Here is a 12,286-nt window from a genome sequence, read left to right as displayed (position 1 = left end):
ACTTCATTGCCTTTAGCGATTTGATTAAAATAATTAAAAAGGACAGCCAAGTCTAAATTTTCACTGGACCCTTAAATCCTTGGCACATTGTTTGCATTTTTCCCCATTAATGCAATAAAGGTCACATTTCTAATTTCATTGTCCTTTGTGTCCATGCAAGGAAAGTGGGGGCATGTGTTAAGTGTCTAATAATTGCCGTGCAAGGCATTGAAATGCATTATTTTGTCTGGAATCTCAATTTGGGATAATTATGAGGTAATACACAATATATTTTTCTCGCTTTGGTTAAACGGGGTTTAATACGTCTGTGTAAAGTTTCTTCCCAGATTAGCCTATGCAGTCCGCATATGCTAATCAGGGACGGCACTTTCCGCCTTAATTGGATTTTCGTTAAGAAGAGAAATCCTTTAAATGAAGAATTCTATAAAAGCAGAAAGCGGTGTCCCTGATTAGCCTATGCAGTCCGCAGAGGATAATCTGGGATGACACTTGACGCACATGCATTAACCCAATTTCTTAGACCGCGACTCATAATATCTACAGATGTTGACGAATGCGCCAGACAGACGCACGGCTGCCAACAGCAGTGCTCGAACACCGTCGGTAGCTTCGTCTGCTCGTGCCGCACAGGCTTCCGACTCCAGGCCGACAATAAAACATGCGCAGGTAGTCCAATAACTTGTGATTCGGGAATATTTCTTACCCACTCAAAAATCTACTTAATATATTCTGATTCACCTAAAAACATGTGAACTTCTAATATCTTACCAGTTTTGTGTGATATATAACACGGAATACCTGGAAATCATACAATTCCTTGAGCTGTGTTTGAGAAGATTATACTTGCCTAAAGTGTGTTTTTTTTGTTGTTGTTGTCAAACAACCTTATTCATAAACGTTTTAATGACGTTACGGTATATAAGTACAGTTGTATTCTAAAGCGTCGGTAAGGATAATCTTCTGTGCAAGTTTTATATGTGACAAGCATTATCTTCCCTGCAAGCATAAACCTTTCGGCCATCATCATCTTCCGAGCAACCATTACTTGTTCAGCCAATACTATCTTCTGAGCCAGCATTGTCTCTCGACGTTTCATTATATGTTTAGTCAATAGTATCTTCTGAGCCAGCATTATTTCCTGAGGCACCATTAAATGTAAAGCCAATAGTATCATCTGAGTCAGCATTGTCTCCTGAGGCGCCATTAAATGTTCAGCCAATATTATCATCTGAGCCAGCATTGTTTCCTGAGGCACCATTAAATGTTTAGCAAATATTATCTTCTGAGTCAGCATTGTTTCCTGAGACGCCATTAAATCATCAGCCAATACTATCTTCTGAGCCAGCATTGTTTCCTGAGGCACCGTTACATGTTTAGCCAATATTATCATCTGAGCCAGCATTGTTTACGGAGGCACCATTAACTGTTTAGCCAATAGTATCTTCTGATTCAGCATTGGTTCTTGAGGCACCATTAAATCATCAGCCAAAATTATCTTCTGAGCCAGCATTGTTTCCTGCGGCACCGTTACATGTTTAGCCAATATTATCATCTGAGCCAGCATTGTTTACGGAGGCACCATTAAATGCTCAGCCAATACTATCTTCTGAGCCAGCATTGTCTCCTGATGCAACATTAAATGTTAAGCCAATACTATCTTTTGAGTCAGCATTGTCTCCCGAGGCACAATTGACCAGTCGCCAAATTATCGATCGCTCCGCCCAAATAGTAACGTGGTCTAGTGATTAGAAAACTCCGACAAGCAGATCAAAATGATAGCGGATTAGGCGAGTAAAATACTATATTTGTAACGATGTATCATGCTATTTTCTGCAATATAAATTGTTAAAGCCACACACTAAACTGAACTACTTTGTAAAACTTGTATACAATCATAAATGCTTTAGAGGGAAATGGCGTAATCAAAATAAATGAGGAAACGGCAGACTGACTATCAGAAACGTTTCATATACATATTATAGGGATTTGAATAAAAATCTGTTGTAAGAATGAGCATTTATTTCATATTGATTTTGAACTAGTATTAAACGGCCTTACAGTTAATCTGGCGGCTATTCATATATAATTATTAATTTGAAAATAATTTTATTAAATGCAAATGACACATCTATATCATTATGAGTTTTTTGTTTATTAAAAATCTTTAGATCTTTGTTTTATTGTGTTATTTTTAAAAATGCACCGATTCTTTTTATTTAGATATAAATTAAATTTTGATTGTAACCATAATTTAATATAGGTCTAATTTCGTGTTTTCATTAACAAATAGTCTGATATGCATGTTATTTCATGTATTTTTTAAGTGAACCAGTTACATTTCACTATCGAAAAATGAAATGTTGGTATTACGGTTCTGTTCACGAACATTCAAATGGAATATATTAAACATAATTATTATTCATTTGTTTATTTATAACAAGATGGACCTTATATGTTCATTGCAATGTTCACATTTCTCCCCGTATCAATATATGTTGTATTAGAAATGTTGTTGTTGTTGTATTATAAGACGTACATTTTACACTCGAAGTCGCTAAGGCTGGCTAAGCCGCGTTGAAATCAGCTTTTTGTTGTTTTTACTTTAGTTAAAACAATATTTAAGTTTACAATTTATGATGATTTCCCTTGTTTATGATCAACAGAAAATAAATATATAATTGGAAATGATTCAAGTAATTAAATAGTTTTGTTTTCGTGTGTACAGTACCTGACAATGCCTTAATGTTCCTTCATTCTGAGATCCGCGCAACATATTGTCATTTATTGATTATCGACAAATAAGCTGAGATTATTAATAAGCACGTGTGGCAATTATTATGTTGCCCAAACTGCTTAATACTATTATGCATCAAACGGTTAAACACGTTTTATAGAACACGCAACTGTTGTGGTCAAACTAGTTATTGTGTTTGTTTTCTCATTACTCGTTCAAATGTTCAAGAAATAAAGGTAATATAATGACCTTTTATAAAGTATGTTTAGCACCTACAATTTTGAATAATGATCAAACAGCAATTATCAGGCATTTGATATAAAATCTGTGTAAACTCTTAACAATTAAGTCCAATCCATATGTACGTCAAGCTTTGTTTGTCGGACAAAATGGCGGCCAGATAAGCGTTACTGAGGGGTGTGTAAAAATCGATATCTGATTGGCTGATCGGAAAATTTGATTGACAGGTGGCGACTGGTTAATTAAATGTTGAGCCAATATAATCGTCTGAGCCAGCATTGTTTCCAGAGGCACCATTAAATGTTCAGCCAATATTATCTTCTGGGCCCGCATTGTCTCCTGAGGCACCATTAAATATTCAGCCAAAAGTATCTTATGAGCAAGCATTGTCTCCCGAGGCACAATTAAATGTTCAGCAAATATTATCTTCTGAGCCAGCATTGTCTTCTAAGGCCCATTAAATGTTCAGTCAATATTATCTTCTGAGCCAGCATTGTTTCCCGAGGAACCGTTAAATTTTCAGTCAATATTATCTTCTGAGTCAGCATTGTCTCCTGAGGCACCATTAAATGTTCAGCCAATATTATCTTTTGAGTCAGCATTGTCTCCTGAGGCACAATTATATGTTCAGCCAATATTATCTTCTGAGCCAGCATTGTTTCCTGAGGAACCATTTAATGTTAAGTCAATATTATCTTCTGAGCCAACATTGTTTCCTAAAGAACCATTACATGTTCAGCCAATATTATTTTCTAAGCCAGCATTGTTTCTTGAGGAACCAGTAAATGTTCAGTCAATATTATCTTATGAGTCAGCATTGTCTCCTGAGGAACCATAAAATATACATCCAATATTATCTTCTGAGCCAGCATTGTTTACTGAGTCACCATTAAATGTTCGGCCAATATTATCTTCTGAGTCAGCATTGTGTCCTGATGCCCAATTAAATGTTCAGCTAATATTATCTTTTGAGCCAGCATTGTATTCTGTGCACCATAAAGTTCACACTTAACAGTATCTTCTGAGCCAACTATTGTGAGCCATCGTTTTCTTCTGTACCAGCTTTGTATTCCTAGTCAGCATTGCCTTCTGATCCAGCATTATCTTTTGAGCCAGCAGCATGTTCTCCGAAAACATTATCGTTTCAGTTAAAATTATCTTTAATGTATGCACGATGAGATATTGCTGATGCAAAAGACAATCTTCTGCCTCGGCAATAACTAACTTAACAATATTAGTTTATGAATCAACATTTTTTTGTCTGTGCCAACAAGGTTTTTTGAATCAGCTTTGTTAGGGTAAACCGTGACATCGGTGTTTTCTCGTTCGTTGCAGATATTGACGAGTGCATGACAGGCATGAGCGGCTGTGCGCACAAGTGTTCTAACCAACCTGGCGGGTATCAATGCTCCTGTTTAACCGGATTTCAGCTACAAGCAGACGAACATAGCTGCTTAGGTTCGAAACCTACGTTCGTAATTGACTTATTTATTTATTTAGAGGTTTTAGTCATCACCTTTGTTGTTCGTCTGGTTTCGGGGTTTAATAGATAGATGTTCAACCGTGTAATACTTGTATCAGTATCAGCATACCGTTTATCAAAAAGAATTATACGTATTTTATTGTAAATGAGAATATTAAATATATCACAAACGTACGATCACTCTTATTCGAAAACTTGAACACAATTTACAGTTTAGCTGTAACACATTCATTTCCAAGGGAAAAATCATTTTAATTTATTTTAAGTTGTACCAAAAAGTTCAAGTCAGTTCGCTCTTAACTACGATAAGCCTAATAAAATAGTTCGCCATTTATGTCAGAGGTTTCAGTTCTCCCACTAAATATTTATTCACAAACGGAAACATAATGTGAATATCGTGTACAATTGAATATTTTTGAACGGGGCGTATATGGAAAACACCATTAAACAATTTTTGAATTATACGAGTAGCGGAAGAGAATGTTTATGAATGTTTAGAATAGTCAACTATTTTCTGCGTCCTCATCACGTGGTATTTTGCGCAGCACAGTTCAATCTAAGGCTATTGATAGATAAGGGGAAGTAAAACTACTGCAGATCAATAAGAGATATGCAGCACTATCACGCGTCTGTTGCGCAACCTCGTTCAATTGTGCTTGCTAGTACAGCGGGGTAAAATCTGATATGTCTGGGAAACGTTCTTGTATTCTCAATTGCACCGGTGATAACAAGGCAATAGTAAATTTAAAGTTTGTTTATATTCACAGTTCTCAATTTATAAAAAGTTGAACATGAGTTCACAAATAACTACAGGTATACTACAGACAACGACACAAATACATTTTAATCGCTAAAACCGAATTAAAAAAACACACTAATTGTTACAAAAAATATACTTCAATAAGATATTCAGCGTAAATGCTGACTTTTAATAAAATTAGAAAATTTACTTGTTTAAATTATAAACTTTAGAACAAAAGTTTAACAATTGTTTTTTTTTTAATTTCACAATTTTGCATATTCACCGCATGAGTGAGTTTCTTTCTTCTCCATCGAAATATATCGTTATTTATATTTGAATAAAAACATGCAGTATTATTACTTGACCATCGAAACATATCGTATATTAATATTTGCTTAACACGCAGTTTTCTGTCTACAACATCGAAATATATCGTATATTATTTGATAAACACGCAATTTTCTTTCTTCACGATCAAAATAAATCTTACATTATTATTTGATTAACACGCAGCATTTTTATAGCCGCGTCATGCGAAAATGGGCCCTATGGCGTTACGGCCAGCGCAGCCCAAGCCTAGCCTGCGCATTTGCGCAGTCTGCTCAGAGGCTATGCTGACCGCTATAAAATCACTCAAGGTTTTATGGTCTCATAATGTATCTCCTGACCAGACTGCAAGATGCGCAGGCTGGGTGGGCCAATGCTATGATGGGCGCATATGGCATAGGACCACTTTTAGCATATAGCGTATTGTAAATGGCACATGTTAAGGGTGCAGAATCAACGGGGTTTTCAGGGGTTTACACACGGGCTGGACAAAACGTATTGACACCGTTAAGAACTTATTTTTTGCAGGTATCTCAAGTTATTTAAATGCATTTGAAAAATCTATAGTGCATAAAAGACATTTTTCTTGCAGTTTGTGCCAATATCTTAAGGTATAACAATAAATCTTTCAAAACGTCTGAAATCGGTGAAAAAATTTCACGTTGCAAGACAAATAACCGTGTACAAATAGTGCAGTAAAAATAGAATTTTTGAACAAGTACACATGCTTGTTAAATAAAGTAATTCTGATTTATTTCACATTGCCATAAGCAGCATAAAAATTTGTCTTTTATGCACTAGTTGAAAGTCTTAAGAAAATTTGTTTTAAAAAGTTATTTGAAATAAAACACCACTTATCCTCGTGTATAAATTCCTTAAAGTTAAAAGGTGGAACCCCAAAAAGTCTCGCGATCCCGCACCCTGATTTTTTGCACAATGTTGCTCGATATAAAATTGAATTCAAAATAGTAAATACAGCAAACTGGTAAAGTAGGGTATCATTTTCAGGCGTTCAGGAACGATTTCAAGACTTGCTGACCAAATACGGCAAGCTTTTGTGGTTAAATAATGAAACGATTTACTTCTCATCGTGATCCTATACTATTTTGGTAGTGTTTGTTTTCTCATCTTGAAAGCAAAACTGTGTTTATCGATAGTCAATTATTTCTTCCACTGACGATTAAGAGACCGATTACAGACCCTGGATTTCTTCGAGTTGGATTCTAAAGCGTAGTTTTACCTAGGCCACAATTTGTGTTTAGGTGTCGTTTGAACATGCAAAGAGTAGTCAGGAATTCCTAACACTGAACAGTGTAACATCCTTTACACTGTGCAGAGACACAGTGATGTAGCCAAAGCTCAGAGAATTTCTTTCGGATCAGCCTATGAAATGTTCGAATGTATGCATTCGTGTCTGCTGGCGTTATGTAAAGGTCATTTAAGGTCTTATTGTAAATTTTGCATTTAGATATGGTGTCAAAACAGTTTTGTATAGGGAATTTCCATCATGAAATTATATTGTAAGTGAGATAGGTATTCGAAATTCCAACAATATTCATTTAATATGATGTTGAATGCAAATTTTATTTGCTTTCAGAACGTCTTAAAAGGAAATCCTTTTGTTATTTCGTTCAATTAATCTCTATTACATACATAGGAGGATAAACAATGCACACACACACATATTGAGCTGTGCGCTAAGACACACTCTGTATACATTTGAATTTTTTTCAGCGCTTTGATTAAAATAATTAAAAAGAACAGCCAAGTCTGAATTTACACTGGGCCCTCAAATCCTTTGCACATTGTTTGCATTGTTCCCCAGTATTGTATTAAAGGTCACATTTCTAATTTCCTTGGAATTTTGCTAAGTGTCCTTTGTCTCCATGCAAGGAAAGTGAGGGATTTTTTTTATGTCAATAATTGCCGCACAAGGCTTTGACATGCATTATTTCGTCTGAAATCTCAATTTGGGATTACCAAATGTCTTGGAAGTGATTTGCATTAATTATGATTTGTCACTTGAGTTGTGATAGAATGCCTTTGTTCATGGTAATGTCAATCATTTTTTTATTTTTTTTTGGGGGGGGGAGACAGTGCCCTGGCCACTGATTAGCAGATACTTGAATCAATTTTGAGTCACCCTCTTTGCTTAGGAAATGAAAACAAAAATCTTAGAAAACTCCCTGGAATAACATTTTCATAAATGTTCTGTTCAGATCCAACTGTTTAAGGGATTTCTCACTAATTGTTGCAGGTTTTTGTTGTTGCTTTTTTAACACATAATAAGTTGTGGTACTTCACCACTGAGGCATTATATACTTGAATAAAAATAATGAAAGTCTTCATATTAACACCCGACAAAAATGGAGGGATATAGAATTGGCTTTGTCGGTCTGTCAGTCCGTCCGTCTGTCTGTCACAAATTTTTCATGGAAATATCTTAGAAACTATATAAGATATCAACATGAAACTTCATCGGTATATAGATTTCAATGAGCAGAAGTTCCATGCACAAGAACCATAACCCTACACTTTTTTATATGAGAGTTAATGCCTTCTCTGTTTTTTTTGTCTGATGTAAATTTTCATGGTTATATCTCAGAATTTCCACAAAAAATGTTAACACTAAATTTCATGGGTGTATTGATATCAACGAGGATAATTGCCAAGCACAAGAACCATAACCCTATACTTTCTCAAATAAGAGTTATCGCTATTTGTTTTTTATATGATGTAACTTTTCAGGGCTTTATTTCAGATACCTTAGAAGATTACAACATTTAATTTCATCGTTGTATTGATATCAATGAGGATAATTTCCTTGCACAAGAACTATAACCCTACACTTTCTTAAACAAGAGTTATTGCACTTTGTTTTTTGTATGATGTAATGTTCAGGGCCTAGATGTCTCAGATATGCTTAAAGATTTCAACATGAAACTTCATGGATGTATAGATATCAATGAGAAGAATTGCAATGCATATAAACAATTACATTAATTATGTTCTCTAAGATTGTAGTGTTTATAAACGGAATTGCACCCATCGGCAACCAAAAATTATTTTGTTGGGGATGTCAATTAAAAGAATTTTCCTGTTAAAATATCAAATAATGTTAAGAAGTTTAAAGTTTATTGTTTATCTTAATATTCTAACACAAATGTTTGACAAAATGTATGTTCATGGAAATTATATATAAACACTTTACTCTGTTTGTCATTTTAAGTCATGTATTGTAACTTACGTTTATAGAACTAAGATATTAGTTATAAAATATAGGAAGTTTTCTATCACAAATAATTAAATACACAAGTAATATTGTGTTTGGTTGTTTGGTTGACCTCCTTTTGTTACAATACCTTTAAGGTTTCTGAAGTTAATTTTCATTTGTGTCCATGTTGAATTCACTGGTATGTATTAAACATATTATGGTGTTTGATCAATTTTAAGTTATGCAACATTATGAGCCTTTACAACATAATTTTAGTGTGGTTAGGTGAATCACAACATCTTTGTATGAAACAAGTTTTGTTTTATAATTGAACAAAGAAATAAACCTCAAGAAAAGTAATTTCTTTAATTCAAACTTTGTGGTTTCATTGGTAACAATTCAATTCACACACTGGCGTAGGAAAATGAAAAGCTTCATATTTGTCAAAAAAACATTAAATGCTTTGAAAATCAAAATCATTTGTATAGAATGAGTAATAAAAAAGGCAAGTACAAATGTTATGACATCAGTCACTAAAATGAATTTATCAAACATCGCTTATTATTTTCCGTTATATTTTGGAAGAAATGCAAAGCAGATTGACTGTTCTCTGTTTTGACGTTTTATTTTAAGATTACATAGATAATCATAGTTGTGTCCCCTGATCAGCACGGACGTGTTTTTGTGACTCGTGCATTTCTTTACAAATGTATGAATATGGGAATAAATATTGTTCTTTGGAGAGCGCGTATTGGCTGTTTTAGTCAGGCGAAGAAGTCAGTTTATCGGATTAAAGTACTTGTGATTCCTAAAGGTGTTAAATGTAGGTTTTAACCAGTTTTCGCCTTGCCACGTGCATTGCCGCCATTATTCTCACATGTGGCGACGTAGAATCCAACCCGGGTCCCCCAAAGGAAGTCGGAACTAGACGCAAAACGCAGCATTCCGGCCAAGATGACACTCTAGGGCCGATAGCAGGTCAATACCTATCCGTCCCGTGACTCGAGCGCAGGCACCGTCCGGGGCTACCCCAGTAATTGACTCTCGGTGCCCGAACAACAACCGAACAACGTTTGACCCTAAACAAAGGCGAATATCAACATATGCGACTCCGACAACCTCTTACCCTATTTCCCAAGAACGAATACAAGAACCCAACACGATCGCAAGAAACGAAAACAGGTCAGTCAATAATATCGAAATCCTAGAAATGCTTTCGGCAATAAGGAACGACATGAACAAACAACATCATAAAGTCTCAACTGAATTTACAAACATTGATTCAAAAATGGATAAAATCATGTCGACGATCAGTGACCTTAAATCTGACAACGAACGCCTTAAACAGGATAACATTGATTTAAAACAACAAGTTACCGATATGCAACAAAAACTGGATATTACAGAAAACCAATCACGACGCAATAATCTAAAATTTCATGGTATACCAGGAACTATCAACGAACAATGGGACACTACAGAACAGAAACTGAGGGAATTTATGAAAAACACGCTAGGACACGAGCATGCAGAAAACATAGACATCGATAGAGCACACAGAGTGAAATCTCGCAATAAAACAGAATGCACGATTATAGCTCGCTTTACCAGATTCAAGGACTGTCAATCTTTCTTCAATAAAGCGAAAACTACCCTGAAATCAAACTCATCTTTTTCTGTGCAACAAGATTTTTCTGATCGAGTCAAGCGTCACAGGCATAAGTTGGGCGAACGGATGATTACTGAGCGAAAGAATGGCAACTTCGCAACCATAAGATTCGACAAACTGTACATAAACAATGATATTTACAAATTTAATGACACTACACAATGTGTTGAACGCATCGCTTCACGCAGGAGTTTTCAACCACGTGCACATCAAGCACGTGAGTACAACGATAACAATAGCATCACGGACGAAAGACGATTCGCTGACTACCGAAGCGAAATACCACATGGACCACCCGTCACCAATGATAACCCTTCTCAATTGGTCACCGAGGATTACCGAAGTTTCTCTGATCATCGTTCGGACACCTCCGAGGATAACGACACACCGAGCCAATCACTGTTTGCATAGGAAGTGGGTCAAGGCCAACATATAAACGCTTGTGAACACTGCAGCATATTCACGTGGAACATTGCCGGTCTAAACAGACATCAAGGCAATAGCGAATTAAGATCATATCAACAAACGTTTGACATAATAAACTTGTGTGAAACATGGGGCAACATTCAAGGTGAATTTAATAATTTTTTAGATGGATTTACTTGTTATGATTATGTCAGAAAACGTAAACCAAATGCTTTACGGAATAGTGGTGGTATTAGTGTCTTTATACATAATAAGTTAGAATCACTTAATTTTATAAAAAGGGTATATTGCGATTTTGTTGATTGTGTTGTAATCCACTTTTGTTTCTCAAAATGTTATGAGATGAGCGATGTTATTATGTACTTTACCTATGTATCTCCCGAGGGGTCGATGATTTACAACAATAACGAGAATTCCGATTATTCTAACGGATTTACCAAAACTTATGATGACCTAGAAAAAATAAGGTTTGATTATCCCGACACATCTCTGTTTCTGTCTGGTGATTTCAATTGCAGAACGAAAGATTATCTCGATTTTATACCATGTGATAATTTAAAATACATATACGGTGAAATCGATTATAACGGTAGCACATACGAAATACCTAGGCAAAATAAAGATACTATTGGAAATAGCTTTGGCCGCTCTCTAGTAAATCTTTGTTGCATTTTTGATATCCATATTCTTAATGGCCGATTCGAATCCGATAAAAATGGCGAATTCACTTGTTTCTCAAATGACGGATCAAGCGTAGTCGACTACATGATAGCGTCACCAGAACTTTTTAATACACATTTGAAAGATTTTAGAGTATAAGATAGAGATGATTCCGATCATTTCCCGATATCATGTACCTTTGAATTGAAATCCGTCGTACCCGCAACAATGCCTCAAACGTATCATACGTCAAGTACCACGAACCCGTTACCCCGATTTAAAAGGCGTGATACTAAAATGCAGGTCTTTATATCCACATTTAAGAATAACCTCCAGTCAAACAGCACAATAATTTCAAATTATATTAACATTGATATTAACGAAGCAATAAAACAAATCACAGCATTATATGCAACAGCTGGAAAGCACATGCAAGTACGATCATTCCGCATTAACCCAACGCAGCCCGAGTGGTGGGACTCTGAGTGCGATGATAAAAAGCGAGCTAAATACGCGTGTTACGTCAATTTAGAGTAACAAATTCAGCAATTCATTTGCGTAACTTTAAAGATCTGAGGAACAAATTTAAAGCTTTCTGTAAGAATAAGCTTCTAGACTTTCAACGTCGTGAAAGAAAACAACTGTACAATATAAGAAACAATGCGACTATGTTCTGGAGGAAAATAAAACGTACTAACATTAAATCGTGTATACACTCAGCTATTACGGCTGACGAATGGTATACATATTCTGGCAAACTACTATATGACACAGATGCTGTGGAAATCGAC

General features: G+C 35.4%; 1 protein-coding gene across 1 annotated transcript in view; it reads left to right on the top strand.

The window, feature by feature from the left end:
• The window catches only part of LOC127882459 (uncharacterized), a 152,474-nt gene that overhangs the window by 65,994 nt on the left and 74,194 nt on the right, over positions 1–12,286 (top strand). The window contains exons 32-33 of the mRNA XM_052431098.1: positions 544–666; positions 4,310–4,432. Coding sequence (XP_052287058.1) covers positions 544–666; positions 4,310–4,432 — 246 coding nt within the window. The remainder of the gene's footprint in view (positions 1–543; positions 667–4,309; positions 4,433–12,286) is intronic.

Source organism: Dreissena polymorpha, chromosome 5 (assembly GCF_020536995.1).
Source record: "Dreissena polymorpha isolate Duluth1 chromosome 5, UMN_Dpol_1.0, whole genome shotgun sequence".
Lineage (NCBI taxonomy): Eukaryota > Metazoa > Mollusca > Bivalvia > Myida > Dreissenidae > Dreissena > Dreissena polymorpha.
The sequence above is the reverse complement of the archived record's forward strand: the minus strand, read 5'-3'. Positions and strand labels throughout refer to the sequence as shown.